The 21,158-nt window shown below is 51.3% G+C and overlaps 1 protein-coding gene across 1 annotated transcript; it reads left to right on the top strand.

The window, feature by feature from the left end:
* Positions 1–7,941: 7,941 nt before the first annotated feature.
* Pla2g2f (phospholipase A2, group IIF) lies at positions 7,942–14,329 on the top strand. Its single transcript, NM_001109587.1, has 5 exons — positions 7,942–8,177; positions 8,830–8,882; positions 11,493–11,637; positions 12,435–12,544; positions 13,444–14,329. Exons 1-5 carry the CDS (start codon positions 8,065–8,067, stop codon positions 13,653–13,655), a joined length of 633 nt encoding a protein of 210 aa, NP_001103057.1. The 5' UTR covers positions 7,942–8,064; the 3' UTR covers positions 13,656–14,329.
* Positions 14,330–21,158: the final 6,829 nt, after the last annotated feature.

The following is a 21,158-nucleotide window of genomic DNA, read 5'->3' as shown; positions in this document are numbered from 1 at the left end:
CCTGACATTTTCCACCCATACTGTGGCATTTATTGACATTGAATTGCTTTTTTTTGTTTCATGCATCTCTGTGTGTATTCTTATATGTATGTATGCATGCATGCATGTATACACATGTGTGTATGTATACATGATGTATACACGTGTGTATATGCACACATGTACATATGTATACATGTGTGTATTTATGCAAGTGTGTGTATGCAGGTGTGTATTGTACTCAGGTATGTACTTATGCAAGTGTGTATGTAGGTGTGTATGGGTATGCAGGTGTGTGTGTGTGTGCGTGCGTGTGTGTCTGTGTGTGTATTTGCACATGTGTGTATGCTAGAGGTCCTCCTGTTTCTACCTTTCAGGGCCGGAGCAACAGACATGCACCGCTGTGCCGAGTGGCAAGGTCTAACTCGGGTCTTAACGCTCGTGTGGAAATCATTTGCCAGCAGAGTCCTAAGATTGCAGCCTCCGTATTGCTGGATAAGATGTGCTCGTGTAGCTGGCCTGCATGTCACATATCCCCTGGCCCATCCTGAGACGTCTGCCTCATTCTTGGTCATATTGCACAGTGTGCCTGTTCCAGTGTCCACATCCAATGGGTACCTGGTTTTGTTTCTTTGGGTGTAGATCCCAGGTTGGAACTTCTGTTTCATGTGGAAAACTCCACACCTAAGGCTTTGAGGAAGAGCCGGACTCCTTTTCACAGCCACGCGAGGGTTCCCGGGTGCGAAGTTCTCTCCATCCCTTTTCGTGAGGGTTGTCTTAGTGGGTGTGAGGTGTTTTCTCATGGTGGCTTTAACTTGTATTTCTCTAGTGACTAACGATGCTAAACACCTTCCCGTGTGCCTGTTGGTTTATCTTATGTGGGGAAACTACAGTTCAAGTTCCTTGTCATTTTGAAACCGGGTTGTTTTCGGTTTGCTGCTGACTTGCGAGAGTCCTTGTATGTTCTACGACACACGTGATTTTCTCTCACCCTGTGGGCTAGTTACCTTTCTACTTTTTGGATAGTACAGTTTGCAGCACAGGGGTTTAAAATCTGGTGACAATTCGATTTAGTTTTGATGTCTCTTGTGTTATTGTTACATGACTTAGGAAACCATTACATAACCCAATACTACAGAGATTTACTCCCACACTTTCTTCTAAGCATTTTTTTCTTTCTAGTTTTGTTTGTTTGTTTGACACAAGATTTTGCTATGCAACCCAGGCCGGTCTCCACTCATTGGCGAATCTCCTGCCTTTGCTTCCCCAGTGCTGGGGTCACAACCACTATACCTGAATCTTTTCTTTTCTTTTTTTTTTGGGGGGGGTTTTTTTTTTTTTTCAGAGCTGGGGACCGAACCCAGGGCCTTGCGCTTCTGAGGTAAGCGCTCTACCACTGAGCTAAATCCCCAGCCCCACCTGAATCTTTTCTAAAGCCTTATACTTTACATTTAGGTTTCTGATCCATTTTGAGCTAACCTTAAAAAAATAAGATTTATTTTGTCTTTAATTACGTGCATGTGTGGGTATCTGTATGTGGTTATATACACATGAGTGCAGTGCCCTCAGAGGCCAGAAGAGGGCGTCTGGTGGATGCCCTGGAGCTGGAGTTAGGCTACAAGCAATTGTAACAGAATTTCTAATCCTCCTGTCTCCATCTTTCAAGTACCAAGACTGCAGATGGGAGCCAGCATCCTCAGTTTGTGTGGTGAACGGAACTCAGGGCTTCCTGCGTGCTGGGCAAACACTCTAGCAACTGAGCTTTGTCTCTAGCCTTTAACTCAATTTTCTTTTTTGTTTTCTGAGCAGGGGCTCCTGTAGTCCAGGCTGGCCTCAAAGCCTTGATCTTCCTACATCTACTTCCCAAGTTTTGGGATGGGAGGTGCGTGCCACCAAGCTCAGCTCCAATTAGTGAAAAATCACGTTTATGTAACCATGATCGTGATCTAATTTTAGATGCCCCAAATGAGCTCGACCAACAACAGTCGCTCCCTGGCCCTCTTTGCCACACACTCTAATTAACTGATGTAACAGACTCAGGTGCTGAGATCAAACTTAGGTTCCCTCACAAGAGCCTCATGCACTCCTTGCTGCTGAGCCGTACCTCCAGCCCCCACTTGGAGCTATCTTTTGTGGGTGACAAGAAGAAGGGGTTCGGCCTCATTCTTTGGACTGTAACTACCCAGCTCTCTCCGTAGACTTGTTAAAAAGAGTGTTTTCTCTTTGTTGTATTAACCCGTGTGCTTGAGATTTCCATGTACACACTTGCTTGAATTTTCCATGTATACGTCTTGCATAGCTTTATCAGCTTCGTCCATACATCTTTGATACTTGGGGTGTTGTTTTTTTTTTTTTAATAAATGTGCTTTTAGGTTTTTGGCTTTTAAAACACTCATCTCCAGCATGCAGAAATAACAACCATTGGGCCTGGAGAGATGGCTCAGTGGTTAAGAGCACTGACTACTCTTCCAGAGGTCCTGAGTTCAATTCCCAGCAACCACATGGTGGCTCACAACCATCTGTAATGAGATCCAATACCCTCTTCTGGTGTGTCTGAAGACAGCTACAGTGTACTCATACATACACACACACACACATACATACATACATACTTACATACTTACATGTATATATATATATATATATATAATTAAAAAGAAATAACAATTGTTATTCATTTGAATTTTCTTATTCTACTCTGCAACCTGGCTGAACTCAGAGTATGAATTCACTATGTGTAGATTCTCCAGGGTTATCCCCCACCCCCCTTTTTTTTTTGAGTCTTACATTCCCTGGCTGTTTGGGAACGCAGTGCCAGTCTAGCCTGGTCCTGAACACTGAACCTTCCTCCTGCTTTCCCCTCCCTAAGTGCTGAGATCACAGTGTGAGACACCACTTCTTCTAAAATGTTAAGCAGTGGTATCATTACTCGAGCACAGAGGTGAGTGTGTACAACTGGGACAATGCTCACGGTGATTCACCTTCCTGAGGATGGGGGAGGACTCCAGTGATACTGGGTCAATGGATGGTTCATCTCTCTATCAGAACCATGCAGAACTTAGTGCCCTCATCCTACTGGTAGGAGTTTCTTGGACTGGGAAAAATTGTTTTGCTTTGTTTTTCAGACGTGGTCTCACACTGTAGCTCTGACTGACCTTGAACTCGTGATCCTCCTGTCTCTGCCTCCTGAGGGCTGGGACTTCAGGCAGACACAACTAGATCGAGGCTTCTTTAATGACCACAGTGCATACTGTGCTGTGTCCTGTGAGTCCTTTGAGGTCACACTGGTTGGGGATGGGGCTGGGACCTTCTTAGCCAGTTTATAGACATGTTCCTCCTGTCATCAGAGGTCAAGTTCAGCCAAGGGAAGACACTATCCTGATGGGACAGGACCTTAAGCATGTGACGGGCAGTAAGAATGGTCAGTCAAGAATCCTCATGGGGCTATTGTGCCAATGCTAACAGAAGCATTCTTTTGTTGTTGGTGGTGGTGATAGCTTTTTTTTTTTTTTTGTCTCTCTATGTAGCCCAGGCTGGCCTCAAACTCATGGGAGATCTGCTTTTGCCTCCTGAGCACTGAGATTGGGCACATGTGTCACCGGGTTCAAGGGCAGTTGGATCCTTTGTGGTTTTAGTGTGTTTTATTTCTTTTTGTGCCTCTGTCTGTCTGTCTGTCTCTGTCTCTGTCTGTCTGCCTGTCTCTCTCTCTCTCTCTCTCTGCCATGGGCAGACATCTTGCCTCCTTCCCAGCAAGGCCATTCACTTTTTCAGCCTCAAGCAAGGCATTGTCTGCAGATCGTAGTTCAAGTTGAACTCAGATCTCAATTTCCTAACTTATTTATTGATTTATTTGCCAGGAATGAACCTGGATTTTGCCACGCGGTGTTTCTTGGTGGGTTTGATTACGTCCGAGATATCGTACGCTTTTCCTTTTTAAATGTTAATGTGGTATAGCACACGGTGGGCTGGGTTCTTAGTGCGAAAATCAACCTTTCATTCCTGGAAAGAAGCCAGCTTGGCTATGGTTCCCGTGCTGGCTTATGTACCCATGTTCCTGTTTCTTATAGCTTCTGCCTGTCAGGGCTTTGTTAAGAAGTTCTGTGTCTGTGGTCAGGAGGGTCTTTGGTCTGTCCTCTTTCTTTAAGGTGGTGGCGGCTTTGGGGTCAAAATAAGCATGGCTGGGGGGAGGGCACTCAACATTTCTTCACTTAAAGGTCATTCGGGAACCCTATCCATCCTTGTTCTGGACAGAATCGTGCTCCCTCAAAATTCACAGGGCGGAGACGCCTAAGCAGTCTAGCCTAGAGCCTCAGGATGTGTCTATACTTGCAGAGTGCCTTCAAGGCGGTGCGTCAGTTAAAACGTGAGCGGACCCTATTCCACTCGACTGTCGTAAAGACAAAAGCCGTAAAGTCACCCCCACGGTGTCTCTTTGCACACATCTTCCCCACACAGTTTAGGTTTGCACCTGGGGTTGCTATCCCACAAGTGGAATTTCTGGGTCGACCTGTTTATTGTTCATTACTGAGCACTAGCAGTTTGGAAGGGGAGGGTGGGGGTGGAGGAGCCTGCCCCTCCCCAGGAGGGAGGGGCCAGGCCTGTCTGAGGACCTGCTTGACTTGCACCTCCACTAGAACTGCGGGGCACAAAGTAGCTTTTTGGGGTCCCAGGCCTTGGTGACACCCTGAATACAGGCATTCCCAGCTCCTGCAGCCTGGGTGCTGTATCTTCTTTAAAGTTCAGTGATCTTCGTGAGAGGCAGTTGCAAACGCCGGTGTAAAACTAGAACTCAGCTCCCTGCAGACACAGACGGCAATACCACCCTCGCCACTGCCAGTCTGAGACAGTAGAGCAAGCCGTTGTTTCCGGGGAAAACCCTGGAGCTTTTTGAGAAAAATAAGGGCTCCTCCTCTCCGGGATCCCCAATCCGTTGTCAAGGTCCACAAACCAAAACATACAGGAACCTGCAAAGGAACGAATGTCCAAATACAAATTAGAGCCTTCCTATGTGTGGATGTGTGATTGGAGGCTTCGAGGGACTTCCTGGAGAGAGGAGGGACCTCCCCACAGTCAGGATACTTGGAAGAGGATGGGTTGGGGGATGGGTGGAGGATAATGAAGGATGCCTGAGATAGGCCCACTGGCTTGGGGCAGCCAGAAGAGGAAGTCTGGAAGTCCTGAGGAGGAAGAGACACATTGGGGGACCCTTGCCAATAGGATTGGAAACACTGGATAAGGACAGATGTGTGGATGAGGGATCACGTTGAGTACCCGTTTCTGACAGGACCGGTTCCCCAACCCAATTCACTCCAGGCCCTCATCACAGTCCATCCTTTAACCCTGAGTCCTGCGCATACCCCATAGCATGAGTCCTTGCCCTTGGCAATTAGAGTTTCTTAAAGGAGGCCTTGGTACCCTGACCCCACAGCTGAAGGAGCACAGAACAGGGAAGGAGGCCCACTGGCCAAGGCTCAGCCTGGTGATGGAGGATCGGTTCCTGCTCAGTCTGCTCAGACAATTCCTGGATCTCAGGCCCTCTCTTCTTTTCTTTTTTTTCTTTTTGGTTCTTTTTTTTGGAGCTGGGGACCGAACCCAGGGCCTTGTGCTTCCTAGGCAAGCGCTCTACCACTGAGCTAAATCCCCAACCCCCTCTCTTCTTTTCTGAGCCCACACAGTAGACAGTAATGACAGAGACCAGCCACCCATACCGCGCCCACTACAAGCAAGCAACCAACACCACACCCCCTACAAACAAACAAACAACTGAGGCTAACACTCGGATTCACTAGGCCCTCCACCAGAGACGATGGTACCGCTCAGGGAACCTATAGTGGTTTTCAAAGACAGTTTGCTCTGTGTGTGTGTGTGTGTGTGTGTGTGTGTGTGTGTGTGTGTGTGTCTGTGTGTGTGTCTGTGTGTCTGTGTGTCTGTGTGCGCATGCGCGTATGAGAGAGAGAGACAGAGAGACAGAGACAGAGAGAGACAGAGAGAGGAGAGAGACAAAGAGAGACAGAGAGGGAGACAGAGACAGAGATGGAGACACAGAGAGGGAGACAGAGAGAGAGAGAGAGACAGAAAGAGAGACAGAGAGAGAGAGAATATTCAGGGCTGAGGTAGGAGAGCTCTTTGCTGGAGGCCAGAGGTGATATTTGAAGCCCTGGGGTATACTAGATGGCTGCATTGAGTGTGGTCTCTACCTGCTAGGACAGGTTTAAAAGGAACCCCGAGAGGCCTTGCTCTTAATGATATAAGTTTTCTAGATCACTTGAGCCCCTCCAGTCTCAGCCTGGAGGAGATGGCCACCAACATGCTCATGGATGACTGGGGCCCCTTCAGATGTGAGGGAAATTCTGTCCATCTGGACAAGGGACAGGCACGTGTCCCCACAAAGCCCCCCTCATCAACATGTCTCCTTCACTTGGACAGACTTGGGTTCCTCTGAGCTCTCTTCTGAGCTGCGCTCTGATGATTTAGGCTTCTTCGTGTGTAACTGCAGTGTCCACTTCTAGCTACAGACCTATTAGGACGGTTCAGCTGGGATCTCTGTCGTCCCTCTCTGACATCTTCCGTATCTGAGAAGCTCCTCAGGCTCTCGCATCCCCTGAGGTAATGCCTGATCACCCCGATTTCTCCAGGAAAAGCCATCCAGGCAGCTTAACTGAAACCTCTCTCTGTCCCTGACACGTTCTCTCCATGATTTTGTATCCATGAACCCTTCACTGTGCCTGATTTTATTGACTTCTTTTTAACAAAAAAACAAACAAAAGAAAGAAAACAAACTTGTTTGACTGGTTTACTTTGTTTTTTGCTTGTGTTTTTGTTGTTTTTTTGTTTTTGTTTTGAAACAGGGTTTCTCTGTGTAGCCCTGAAACTTACTTTGTAGACCAGGCTGGCCTCGAACTCAGAGATCCACCTGCTTCTGCCACCCAAGTTGTTGAGATTAAAAGCCACACTGTCACACCCAGATTTTTAAAAAAATATATTATATTTTATTTTATGTATTTGTGCCTGAGTGCATGTATGTGCACTGCGTACAAAGTCAGAAGAGGCAGGGGAGCCCAGGAACGGGAGTTACAGATGGTTGTGAGACACCATGTGGGTGCTGGGAACTGAACCTGGGTCCTCTACAAGGGCAATAAGTGTCTTTAACTGGTGAGCAATCACTCTAGCCTCTTTATTTTTATATGTATGAAGGCTTTCCGTGTGTGTGTGTGTGTGTGTGTGTGTGCGCGCGCGCGTGTGTGCGCGCGTGTGTGTCTTGACCACTTGCATGGCTGGTGCCTGAGGAAGCAGAATCCCATGAAGCTGGAGTTACAGGCAGTTGTGAGCTGCAGTGTGTGTGCTGGGAACTGAACCCAGGTCCTCCACAGGACCATCAAGCGCTCTTAACCACTGACTCGACATTTCAGCTCTTCTCCACCCCATCCCCTCCATTCTCTTGAGACAGGGTCTTACCCTGGTCAGGGTAATCTAAACCTTGCTATGTAGCTGAAGATGGACTTGAACTCCTGCTTCTCCTGACTCCATCCCCCAAGTGTCAGCATTATCATGGGTCTCTGCGGCGGATGGATCCAGACCCTTGTGCATTCTGGGAACTCAGCCCCCTTAGCCTTGTATTCGGAAGAGAGTCCAATCTCATGCGCTCACTGCAAGGCCGTAAGTGTGGTATTCCCTGCAGAAAGGTCCCTTGGAGAAACTACCTCTTGTTTCTGGGACCAGTGTTGTTGGGTAACATTTTCCTTAGCATCTTAAAGCTGGGGATGGAGAGCGCTCAGCCCTCGCTTCGGGTGCAGGGGGCGGGGCTAGTTCTTGATCGATGCACCCCACTCCTAAGCCCAAGGGGGTGGGGAGGCTGATGTGGGGTGGGAATCTCACCAGCCAGGTGTGGGAAGGGCAGTGGGAGGGAGGAGGTGGAGCCAGCTGTTTCTAGGACATCTGTCATCTGCCTCCTCCCCAGGGGCATCGCCCCAGCACTACTCTGCTAGTGTACGAGACAGCGTGAAGCTGGGGCCTGCTCTCCAGAGACTTCTGGGCATATCGAGGATCTCTCAAGCTCTATGTCGCTGGCCTCACAAAATCCAAGACATGGCAGATGGGGCACAGGCCAACCCCAAAGGGTTCAGGAAGAAGGTGTTGGTTAAACGCTCCACCGGGCAGAAGGACCCAAGACTCAGGGCATCTCCTTCTAAAACCTCCAGGTAGGTGTTTGCTGCCCTGGAGAGGGCCATTCTGTGGAGAGAGGCAGCGGAGGGATAAGGAAGGGATCTACTCCTGGGGTCGGTTCTCCAGGAAGGAGATCTCTGAGTTTCTGTGTGCTGAGCAGACATGGCCAGCTGCATTCCAGTGCTAGAAGGACTTAGGGACCATTTAGGCAACTTGACTCTGTTCTTGAAGCCCAGAGAGGCTGAGAGAGCTGCCTGTGGTCACTCAGCATTTGCAGAGCTGGAACCAGACTCTAGAGATCCGGTTTTCTTGCTTTAGGTTTTAAGATCCAGTTGCCAGGTGGGGGTCCCCATGATTAGGGTCCTAAGACTCCTTGGAGTATAGACTCAAGAGTACTGGCCCTGGTGTGGGGCAAAGGCTTCCCATCTTGGAGCTCAAAGTTGGAGCTGAAATTGTTTCTGGTGGTTCTGCCACTCTGGGGTGTGTTCCTCCCAGGAGACACAGGCCAGGTGGGGAGGTGCTGATCACAGGGCTGGGTGACAGTAACTAGGTCAAGAGAAAGCATGGGTGAGGCTTTGGATGAGACCAGCTGCAGGCAGCTGGAGGGGAACAGGGTTGGTGCCTTGGGTGAGACAGGCTATGGGCAACTGGAAAGGAGGGTTCAGAATGGCTATTCCTCTCTCTCAGGTCCAGCCTGGGTATGAAGAAATTCTTCGCCATCGCAGTCCTGGCTGGCAGTGGTGAGCATGGCTCCCAGGAGACCTTTCTGATTACCTGCTCTCCACCCCCAACTCCCCCAGTCTTTTCCTAGAAACGTGGACGCCTATGTCACGGGTGCCCGTGTTGTGCCACTGGCAAGCAGGTCCTTCCTCTCTCTGGGCCGGGCCTCTCCACTTCCCTGTCAGGCTTCATCCTATCCTCTGGGGGCTGTTTAGGTCCGGACACCTGTAAACAAGCCAGGAGCCTCCCTCTTTTTATGAGCTATGCTGGGCAGGTGGGGAGAGCTGAGCAAGCCTCGTAAACTGGCAGTGTTTGCTGTCATCGTGGGCCCGAGCATATATTATCGACTTTCCGTGCTGGCAGGAGTTAATGAGTTTGTGTGCAGCTAGATGCATGTCTGTGCTTGAGTGTGGGCGTGTCTGAGCATACATGATGTCTCTAGGCCCCACATGTCAGTAAAGCGAGGCTCACGGCTGGCACCTTGGTGTATGTCCGTGTTCATTGTGATGTCTGTGTCCACGGAGTGAGCGACAGTGGGGGGTGGCATAGCTTTACATGAGTGTGTGTGTGTGTGTTTGTGTGTGCCTGTCAACTTCTTTCCTAGGGCTGATACCCAGGTCTTCATGGGTCAGAAGCCCGGCAGAGCGAGGCTTCTAACACAAGCCTGACCCTATCTTGCATCCCCAAAGATGGGTTCGTTGTGGCCGGACACAAGAAAGGACTGTTGCAATCAGACAAAATGACCTGTCATTTTGAAAACAACCCGTCATGTCTCTCCCAAACCACCTGTCCCAGGAGACTAAACATGAGCTATTTCTTCTGCCTGTGGACACGGCCTTAGTCCTGGATACTGATTCTCCCCAGTGTCGTGTACCATAGCTTTGTGAGGCACAGCAAGTGTGTGTGCGTGCGCGTGCGATTGAAGTGGGATGTGTAAGGGGGTTTGCCCATCCTGTGCATAATCGTATATGTTTCTTGCTCTCACCCTGTGAGAGCTGACATTTGGCAGCCAGGGCCTGGTGCTACATATACCCTACCCATAGGGTAAAATGCCCATAGCTACAATAGGAGGCGGAGCTTCCATGTCAGGGGAAGAGACAGCCAGGGCCTCACAGTGGTAACCAGGTGCTTCGAGGCCCGCTGGGGTCCATCCAGCCTCCAGCTTTCTGATCCTGGGCTTCCTGTCTCTCAGAACATTTCCTTGTCTGTGAGGTCGGAGGATGTAGGGTGGTCAAGGGACAGGTTCTGAGCTAGGTGCCTAACTCCAGGTGCAACCGGAGCAGGCCGGAGTGGAGGTTGCGTGTGCAAAGGTTCCACACCGTTGTCCGACTTGGCATCCAACTAAGAAAAACAGACAAGGTTCCTACCTGAACTTTGCCATTACCAGTCTATGCTACCTGGGCAAGACTTTTTACTTTTTTTTTTTTTTCTCTTCGTTTTTCGGAGCTGGGGACCGAACCCAGGGCCTTGTGCTTGCTAGGCAAGCGCTCTACCACTGAGCTAAATCCCCAACCCCGACTTTTTACTTTTTTAAGCCTTAGTTTTCTCATCCTGCGAATGGAGATAAAACCTCCCTCCTGCTGAGGGGGGGCAAGGCGAGTAGCTTCACCCAAGTAGGGACGGCAGGCCCCAGGCTCACTGCACAGACTCGGGACAGATTGTTCAGTGAGAGCCACACCCTACAGGGGACCACAAGAGAGGGAAGCAGTTGACAGAGGAAGGAAGGGTGAATGGCTAGAGAGGGCCTGGCCACTGCCTGGAAGCTGATGTCTGCTGGTGACAGAAGTGACTTAGCATTGCTTCCTCTGTGTGTGCACTGTGCTGAGACACGCCCACTCCAGGAGTGCTGATAGGGACCCTGGCTCCCCTTAAGCCACAGAGACACCAGATGGAGGTCACGAAGAGAGTGCAAAGAATCAAATTTGTGTAACTCCTGACAGTGTGTGGTATTTGTGAGCCTCTCTGGTGAACCAGACATTCAGAATGACTTCTTGGAGGAGTGGCCTCTGATCTCATTAAGTTGCCCAGGCTGGTCTTGAACCCAGCCTTTGCATGTTCAATCCTCCTGCCTCAGACTATTTTCTGAGTAGGTGGAACGCATATCATCAAACCCAGCTGAAATGTAATTCTGACTTTTAGCATTTTTACGTCACTCTCTGTTTATGAGCCACCGTTTGGGTGCTGAGAATGGAACTCCGGACCCTCTGAAAGAGCAGTCAGTGCTCTTAACCTCTGAGCCATCTCTCCAGCCCCTACTCTCTGTTTATCAGGAAGTGGCTCCATCAGAAGCCATGCATGTGAGGCAGAGAGTGTGGGTTGAGGAACTCTGGGTCCAGGTTCTCTTACATCATGGGACAGTGTGACCCTGGGCAAGCCTCAATTTGCTTATCTGTGATAACATCAGGGTTACAATGAGAACGCAACAAGCTAGCAAATGCAAGGTCTTAGGACACTGCCTGGCCTGCAGCTAATGTGAACCCTATCTGGTCCTCCGGGCTGGAGTGAGTAACACCCCAGCCTACAGGATTTTGTATGTTTCTTTCCCTCCCATCCCTCCTTCCCTTTCCCGTCTCCGTGTCTTGGCTCTGAGGAACTACCAGGCTGGACTTACACTCTCAGCTTCCTTGCAGTTGTGACTACCGCCCACAGCAGCTTGTTCAACCTGAAGTCCATGGTGGAAGCCATCACACACAGAAACTCCATCCTGTCTTTTGTGGGCTACGGCTGCTACTGCGGGCTGGGGGGACGCGGCCACCCCATGGATGAGATGGACTGGTAGGTTCTGGAGGCCTCCCATGATGAGAGATGGGAATGGCTGACAGACAGGCTAAGGAGGAAGGGCCAGGAGCTTCACTGTCGATGTCTTAGACACTCTTTGTTGTCCATATTTCAACCTTCTTGCTCGAGGAAGGTGTGGCATTTTATGTCCTCCTACAGACAAGGAGGTGCCAGTCTTGTGGCTGGTGCTCCACAATGGTAATGGAACCCGCCCCATTAGACCATGCTTCCTCCCTCAGACTAAAAAACCCTGGAAGCCATGGCTTCGGCTTACACTTCCCTAACAGCAGCCAGCACCAAGTTTGGCACCACAAGGAGCTGGCAGTCAGCTGCACTCTTTTAGAAGAGGAGGGGATAACCACTCTGCATTTATCCTTCATCATCAGTCCCATTACCTGTTGGCTCCACCCCTACCCCATCCCCTCCATGGTCATCCAGCGCAATCAGACCTCTGCATGGAGTCTGACTTACTTCCTGCGGGTCTGAAAGCCATGGCGTTCTTCCTACTTTCCCTCCCTGACTGGGTTGCTGGGACACCTGACTCCTCTTGCAGCTCCACTCTGGCCCTAGAGCCCTGACAAAGAGGCAGGATTAAGGACAAGAATCCAGGGTGCCGTCGGCACCTCTGCTTTACCTCGTGACCTTGGGCATGTAACTCTGCCCCCCTCTTCCCAGGACTGTAGTCTTTAGGACTGATCACAGGGACTAAAACAGATGGTGCGAGGTCTCTGCTGGGGGTGGGAGGAGGACAGGTCAGCTACCCACAGCTGTCTGCTCACCTCTGCCCCTGTCAGGTGCTGTCACGCCCATGACTGTTGTTACCAGAAGCTCTTTGACCAGGGCTGCCGCCCCTACGTGGACCACTATGACCACAGGATCGAGAATGACACTGAGATTGTCTGCAGTGAGTCCCTCCCCTGACACGTGGCTTGGAATGGGGCCTTGGCCCCCCAAAGAGGCAGGGGTATGGGTGTGGGAGGAAATCTAACACAAACTCAGGATGCCCCTCTAAAATTAGGTTTCAGACAAACCATGAGAAACACACTCTTTGTGGGGGGTGTATCTCAAATGAAACACTAAAAGCTAGCTGTAGGTTTCATATTCATATTAGCATAAATGAGGAATGAGAAAAGGTAGCATGAATTTGGGTGGGAACTACCTTTTGATACTTGGCCCTGTCCAATCGCCCCCTAGGAAAGTGGGGGCTTGCCTGGCTTTTCCACTGAAGGGAGGGGTCTGGGAGAGTAGGAGGTGACAGATAGGGGTGGGTTTATCCCTCTCCTTTCCTCTTAATTTTGTTGATTTTTACTTATGTGTCTGTGCGTGCGTGCGTGCGTGCGTGCGTGCGTGTGTGTGTGCATGCGCACCTGCCTGTCTGTATGTGCACTGTGTGTGTGCATATGCCCATAGAGGCCAGCAGAGGGCGACAGATTCCCTGTAGTCAGAGTTACAGGCAGTTTTGAGCACTTGATGTGGGCATCAAAAACTGAATCTGGATTCTCTGTCAGAGCAGCCAGTGCTCTTCACTGCTGAGTCATCTTTCCAGCTCCCCTATTCCTTGTTTGTAGCCTCAGTTGTCCCAACTATACAATGGCCACACTTGACTTCAGAGGTTCTCCACTTTTACCCTGTGCTAGAGGCACTCATGAGGCTATGGGGCCCCAGCTAGAGCAGGGTCAGGGTGGGACAAGACCTACTGGCTTGAAGTCATATCCCAAAGGCTACTGGGTTCTCAGAGTCAGCTTTCCTCCCACTTCTCTTGTCTTGGCATCACCCAGACCTCATACCTCCTTTTCATGACAGCTGAGCTCAATGAGACCGAGTGTGATAAGCAGACGTGTGACTGTGACAAGAACCTGACTCTGTGCCTCAAGGACCATCCGTACAGCGAAAAGTACCGAGGCTACCTCAATGTCTACTGTCACGGCCCCACACCCAACTGCAGCATCTACGACCCGTACCCAGAGGAAGTCACCTGTGGACATGGCCTCTCAACAAACCCTGTCTCAACCTAGCCTAACTGAGGTCCGAGAGATAAGAGGGTGGATTGCCCGGCTGGGGTCTACATCTGATGTGTGGGGCCAGACAGGGTGCAGGACTGTCCTGTGGCTCTGTCCTAGTCCTGTAGTGAGCTTGGTACAAGAAGATTCTGGAAGGTCAGGGCTTGTTGGTGGCATCACTCTGCCAGCCTCAATACTAAGTAAGCATCTGGAGCAGGTCTTAGCAGAAAAAACATGACCTGCTGGGGTCTCTCCTGGATATGAAAGGAAATGATGTGGCCTCAGCTCAACTCCAAGAACCTTTGAGACTTTTCACAGGCCTGGAACTACACTGTAAGGCAGGCAGAGGGTTACATTGAGACCTTGGTTCTGGGAACCCCTGGAGTCCCCACAAGCTGACATAAAGAGTCACTCTGCTTCAAGGACTCGTGGCTCTCTACAGTCTCATTAGCAGAGTGGGTGACCCCATCCAGTCCCCAGTCAACAGGATGCATCTAGGCCCAAAGCCTGACCTCTGTAATCCAGAGTGCCTCCGGGCAGGCTCCGAGGGCACAGGGACCCCATGTGGACAGTAGCTGTATGTACAGGAACTGGCGGGAGGTGGTCACATGTCCACAGTTCTTCCTGCCCCTCTGACTCCTGCACAGAAGCGGTGTGTACCCACCTGTGCCATTGTCCCACCCAAATTCAGAGTGGCAAGTCAGGGCTGCTGGGAGCTCGCCCTCTTTCTCTAAGCAGGGAGAGGCCAGTTCAGACTGTTGCTGGGGAAGACAGTAATGTGGAAGGGACAGTCAAATCAGGAGAGTGATAGAGGAAAACTTGGGGGGAAAGGAAGTGGGGTAGTAAGGAAAGGAGGGGGGAATGGTGGCAAGTTGTAGTGCCAGTTGCCAGACATGTCAATGGGGATAGCAAGAGAAAGGATGTCAACAGGCTAGTGTAACTGAGGGCGCTGGGTCCCAGAGGTCTGGGAATCTTGGGCAGAGGTGAGGGCTCCTGCTGGCAGGTCACCTCTGCTGTCCCCAACCTTGTATTTCTTCAGGTGTACCTCCACATCTCCTACCTCTCCTTCTATCTCAGGGTCAGCAGAGTCTATCCCTGCCTCATATCTGTCTTCTGCCTTCATCCAATGTTAACGCTGAAGACTCATGGATGCCGGCCCTGTCAGGACACTGTCGGCTTGGGTGGCTATGTGGGACATTGTCACTGGGGACAGAGAGCCAAGCAGGGTGGTGGTGGTAGAGGCAGGGAAAGATGTTTGTGCAGATGTTGGTGTCTACCATGGCAGCATTGGGAGGAAAGGCTCACTGCGTGAGAGAGGGACCGCTCTGAAGCTTGCCTCATGCTGGTTGTGGTGTGACTGAGTGGTCATCTATGTGCACTGACCCGGCCTTGGGATTTTCCTCATCTACCCTCTCAGAAGCTCAGCCAACAAGCCTCCCTTCTCTTCCCTGCCTCACTGGTCCCACCAAGCCAGGAGTGGAGCTGGGATGGGTATTCAGAGAGCTTCCTGCTGAGTTTTGACTTCAGACTTGTGGGCTCCTCCATAGGTATATACCTATAGAGTGGGCTAGGCCAATGCGACTCTACTGTTGTGGGATCCAGCTCACCTGTACCTCAGCCCTCCTCTCCCCCTGTCTCCACAGAATACAACATCCCTTCCTCAGACTAATAAAAGCCCTCCTGTCTTGGCTGCCACTACTGGGTCCTTCTTAGGTTCAGGGTGGGTATAGGGGTGCATTCCTAGGTCTCTAGGGCTGAGGAAGAAAGGTTCCATGTGGTGTCATGGCTGGCTTGGCTCCATCCTTTCCCTGCTTATGGGGAGATATGGTCCTATGCGCTAAAGGCACAGACTGAGAAGGTAGGAAAGTGATGCCCAGGTCATGGGCAAAGGCATAGGGACCCACCACTTTTGATGATGACAGCCTGTGTGGGCTGTCTCAGACATCCATCTTGCCCGTTTGTGACAGTGAGCTGGGATCCAGCGAGTTCAGCAGCCGAGTCCCAACGTCTCCGAAGCTACGGGTGTGCTCCGAATCATGAACATGGCATCCGACTACCCCTCCCTTGCGCCTCCACACTGATGTGCAGCAAGGAGTGGCTGAGGTCCAGACACCACCCTCTTTCAATGCTGTGTCTCTGGTTGTCCCTTCTGTGGTGGAACCTCTGGCCTAAAGGTCACAGCTTGATAGGCCAGCCAGGAAAATGGCCACTATCTTAGTGAGATGAATGAGTGTGGGAGGGTCAGAGAGAGGCAGGAAATCAGGGTCCTCCTGGTACCAGTTCCGAGGCCAGATACCTCAGATAAAGTGGGGCGGCCACAGGAAGCCATAGAAGAAACCCATCTAGGTCCCAGCCCCCGCCTCCTCCCCCATTCAGGTCCCTTCACGTCGTCATGTCTGTTTCCCCATGTGCACAGTGTCCAGAGCCGTGGGTGTTTGTCCAAGTTTGATTTCTATTGCTGAAACCAACAGGCAACTCGGCGAGCAGAAGGTTTATTTGTCTTACACATCCCTGCCTGTCACGGTTGATGATTGAGGGAAGTCAGGGTAGGGCTTTCAGCAGGACCAGAGGCAGGAGACAGAAGGCAGCAGCTCGCCCGCCGGGGTCGCTCCCTATGGCTTGCTCAGCTTTCTTATAAACCCGCCCCTGCCTAGCGATGGCCCCGCCCACAGAGGCTGGACCCTCCCACATCCATCAGTAATCAGAAAATGCCCCATTCGCAGGACTACAGGCCAATCTGATGGGGGCAGCTTCTCAGTTGAAGCTCCTTCTTTCCCAAGGAAATGTAAAGTGGACAAAACCGAAACGCCCAGTGTTCCTGAGGGTATGGGGGAGTAAGCTCCCAAGGGAGGCGAGGCTGATACTCATGGCTTCTGTCCCCTGCCTCGGACCTCAGTAAAGCAGCCTTTCTGCACAGTAGAACCAGCTCATCATGAGATGCTGGAAGAAGGCAGAGTCTCTGTATCCTCTGTGTCCCCAGGAACGGCCTCTGTTCCCCAAGATCCCAGGCCTGGCAGGTGAGGGAGGCGTATGGGACCATGCCAGTACAGGTGAGGACATACAGGGGTGCCCCAGAGGCCATTCCGGTGGGACTGGGGTGAAAGGAAGGTCAGGAAAACCAGGACCTTGCTCCCACAGTCCATCTCTCCTCTGTTACTTCTGCTCAGGCTTTCTGAGCCCTGAGGTTGTCTACTGAAGCTTGACGATGATGCTGTCCTTGCTCCCTCTGATCCAGTCCTTCTCCAGCTAGCTCCCCTCTCTCCTCCTTCCCCTAGTCACAGGCTTTGGGACCCTTAGGGGTTTGTTTGTTTGTTTGTTTTTTAAATGCATTATCATTTTATTACTTATTGACCTTATATCCCGCTCACTGCCCAACTCCTGGCCACTCCTTCCCACAATCGTTCTCCCGCCCCTTCTCCTCTGAGCAGATGCCCACCGCCCTCAGGGGGTATCCCTAATCCTAGCTAGCACTAGTCTCTGGGAGGCTAGGTGCATCCTTTCCCACTGAGGCCAGATTTATGACTGTTTTCTAGGACTTGGGTGACACCTGGTGGTCAGTGTGGTTCACATCTGATGCTAGTCACCAAGTCGGCCGTTTTGGGACCACAGTGGGGTCCCTACCCCATAGACAGATCTCACCCCAGGCAGCCACTGTTACCTCAACCATCTTGTCACTGCCACCAATACTACTTCTCAAAGCCACCAGGCATTCAAGCGAAGACTGCGGACTAGGTGGTTTAGTGAGCCAGTCTGGTCCTGATTGGGAGAGTTGGAGGGAGCTTAAGGAGGAGGGAGAGGGGAGAACACTTACTTCCCAATCCCATAAGCCCCTTTGCCCTGGGCTGGGCTGAACTGAACCAGGCTCAGTGTATACACAGTAGGTGCTGGGCTGGAGCACCACTATTTACTCAGCCCAGCCTTGACTATGAACACAGCCCTTCCTCCCTGGAGGCTGGCAGGCGACAGCAGCTGTCAGGCTCCCCAGTTGTGGCTTCCTAATGAGTAGCTGATGCCACAGACGGTGACAAGCAAGGTTCTGGAGAGAAATACTTTAGCTTCCTAGAATCAGAGACAGGATCTTGGAAAAACCAAGCCAGACCTCCCTGTAAGGGACGCCATGCAAGAGCAGCCTCCTGGAGCAGGAGTCAGCCCCAGGATGTCAGTCAAGGATTAAGTGAGCACCTACTACACGAACACTGTACTCCAAGCTGCCTTATCCCTCCCTCCTGCCTGGCGGCTGCCTGACTTGAACACTTCACCGTTTCCTTTATAAATGAGGAGGCCTTTATACATCCAAAGAGGCCACGTAAGTTATTCATTGTCACCCAAGAATTTCCCCGACTCTACTCAGTCTCAGAAAGCTTCGGGTCCGATAGCCCTCTCCTATAAAGGGGGGTGAGATGTGTCTTAGTTCATTTTTCTGGGACAGAGTTCCTGGCAAAAGCTACTTAAGGAAGAAAGGGTTTGTTTGGAGCTCTCACATAAAACAGCCCATTATGATGGAGAAGGCCTGGGAGCCAGAGCCTGTGGCAGCTGGGTATACTGACTTACAGTTAGGGAGGAAGGAGGAGGGAGGAAGGAGGAAGGGTGTAGGAGAGAGGAGGGAGGGAGGATGAGGAAGGGAAGAGAGAAGAGGGAGGAGGGAGGAATGCTAGTGACCAATTTGATTTCTCCTTTACCCCCTTTTATTCGATCTGGGTCTCTAGCCATGAAATAGTGTTTACCATATTTAGAGTTGCTCTTATCTCCTCAAACTACCTCAGAAACACCCTCAAAGGAGCATTTGGAAGTGAGGTGTGTCTCCTAGGTGATTCCAAATCCAGATGGTCTGTAAGAAAGGAGACATCACGGGAAGTGACGGAGATTTCAAATCAGAAGAGAGGCTTGCCTTCTGGAGCTCTGCAGTCACAGGCCTTCGTCTTGGGACCTCCCCAGGGATCAGTACGACCACACGTGAAAAAGCACACAGGGTTACACAAACACCAGTTACATCGAGGCAACTAGAGGAGGCTGGGGGTCCCCCTCATTCCAGCCTCTCTCCTGGCCACCTCTGAATCACGAGCTACTTCTTTTGGGTCCAGCCAGAACCAGGAGCAAGGCTTCCAGAGGGGCAGCGTTGAACCTGAGAGTGACCTCTAAGTTCTCTCCTTCCCAGTTCTGGGTTCTTCTGGGACCAGCCTGAGGAGGGGAATTCTTGGACGAAGTCAGGTTGAAGCTGGTGGGAGCATGCTAGCTGGGTGATGCAGACAAGGGAACTGGACTGTGTGTGCCTTGGGATAGGTCAGGAGTTGCTGGCGTGCACTGGATCAACACTCAGAGGCTACCTGTGCCAGCAGCAGTTGGGGTCACATCACTTGCTGCCACACTATGCTCCCAACATCTCAGGCATGCAGCTCCCAGGACCAAGACTTTTCACTGACTGTAAGCCCTCCTGGATTTGACTGGATTACATCCTCAAAACACCCCTCCTTCCATCCCCCCTTCAGAGCTACTTGCAAACTCTTTCACATCCCACTGTCCTCTTTAAAACACACACACACACACACACACACACACACACACACACACACACACACACACGTTTTTGTCTGTGTGTATATGGATCACGTGAATGCCTGATGCCCGAGGGCAAAAGAAGAGGGTGCTGGGTCCCCTGGAACTGAAGCTACTGATGGTTGTGAGTTGCCATGTGAACACCAGAACCAGAAACAGGTCCTCTGCAAAAGCAACAAGCGCTTTTAACCGCATGCTGTCTCTCCAGCCTCTCCAGATGCCCTCTTCCCTCCACCCGGCTTCACATACACATCAGGGATAGCAAGGGCAACAAAACCATCGCCCTTGTGAACTTCCGTTCTAATGGGGGCAAAGACTATAAAGAATGGTGGACGTGGTGCATTGGGCGAGAGGCGAAAACCGCTGGAGCAGAGCCGGGGGCGGGGTTAGTCGTGTTGATAGGTCACGTGTAACAGAGCTGGGCTGCAAGGGAACCAATCACCGCAAGGTGGGGGAAGAGTGGGCCCAGGTGTCCCGCTGATGAGAAGCCGAGTGGGAGGCGCCGATGGATGCGGACAATCCAGGAGGCTGAGTTTAGATTTTTCCTCTTGCATTTTATTTGCATGTAATCATTTCGTTCGAGTATTTTGTCAACACAGAATCGGGCTGTGCTGGCAAGGCCGTGCCAGCAGCTCGAAGGTGGGATGATGGATTTGAGAGGAACCCGACCCCCGCATTATCCTCCATCCATATACCTGGGGTGGGGGTGGGGGTGGGGGTGGGGCTCCACACAGCATACTCAGCTCTCTCAACTCCTTCTCTTCTTTAGGGTCTCAGGCAAGATGTCAGCCCTCACCCCTGTCCCTGAATTCCTTGAAGGAGCCTTTCCCCCAGTGGTCACTGCTCCCTCAGCAGACACCTACTTCCGCAACTCCCAAGCTATTTGGTCCTTGTGTCCTCTGACTGCTCCTTGCAGCGGACAGAATTTCTACTTTTCTACCCTCATCACAAGCCTGGCATAAAGTCAATCCCTGGTGCAGATGAATGGCTGCCCTTCCAAGAAATCGATGATTTCCTGCAAGCACCAGCATGTCCTTTTACAGCGCTAACACTCTGCTCTGATTCCCGGCACAACGCAGACAGGGACTCACACCACCCTCCATAACGCAGCCCATCTATTTCCAGTGTAGAAGCTGACCCCAGTGGCAGAAGAGATCTGGATCTCACATAGCAATCCAGCCCTTCATGCTGATATCACCCTGGCCTCTCTTCTTCTACCACAGCTGTCACTCAGACATCTTTCCAGGTTGGAACCAGTCTCTGACATGACAGGACCCCTGAGAAGGTAACATGCTCTAGCTTAGCCTAGCCACATCGGTGTGCCCTAATGTTCCTGCATCCCTGCCCTGCCCCCACCCGTGTCTACTTGCTGTACCTGGGTAGGGTGGAGGAAGAAAGACGACTCTGTGATTTGAACTAGGTACTGCTCAGGGCCCTAGCTCCCAGGCCCTCTGCTGACCCTGCTGTCTCCTCGTGCTTAGTTTTCTCAGTCCCGGGTGTTAGCCTCTGGCATTGGTAGAAGCCGCCATGGCTCTCAGCGTTCTCCCTGGGATTCAAAATTCTCAGACTTGAAGTCTGTGTGTGTGTCTTTAAATCTCTGACTCCCTGCTGCTCAGCACTGCACATGGCACACGGTATGGGCTCGATACACATATGTTAGCTGACCTACTAAGTGAAGGGAGCCACGAGTGTTCCCTACAACTCCACAAATCCAACCATTTTCCCCAGTACCTCCTGGAAGAAGGGGACGGGGCAAGTGACCACACTCCCATGGCCGCCAAGTCTGGCCCAAGAGCTGAGAGCCTGACAGTATCGGTGACTAAGGACCAGCGCCATCAACTAACTTGTTAAGAGGAAGTTTCCTGAGTCCAGCCTTCTCAGGAACAAGATCCACCTTGCCGGCAGGATCAAAACCGAGTTCATGTTCCTGTGCCCCAGAACCTAACTCCTGTCCTGCTTCTTCAG

This window comes from Rattus norvegicus, chromosome 5, assembly GCF_036323735.1.
Source record: "Rattus norvegicus strain BN/NHsdMcwi chromosome 5, GRCr8, whole genome shotgun sequence".
In the NCBI taxonomy this organism is placed as follows: domain Eukaryota; kingdom Metazoa; phylum Chordata; class Mammalia; order Rodentia; family Muridae; genus Rattus; species Rattus norvegicus.
This window is presented reverse-complemented; position numbering and strand designations above follow the sequence as displayed.

Excerpts from the sequence above, each read along its gene's own strand:
- Pla2g2f (NM_001109587.1), top strand. The coding sequence starts at position 8,065 with ATGGCAGATGGGGCACAGGCCAACCCCAAAGGGTTCAGGAAGAAGGTG. Across the intron at positions 8,178-8,829 it reads TCTCCTTCTAAAACCTCCAG|GTCCAGCCTGGGTATGAAGA; the intron begins GTAGGTGTTTGC and ends CCTCTCTCTCAG. Across the intron at positions 12,545-13,443 it reads TGACACTGAGATTGTCTGCA|CTGAGCTCAATGAGACCGAG; the intron begins GTGAGTCCCTCC and ends TTTTCATGACAG.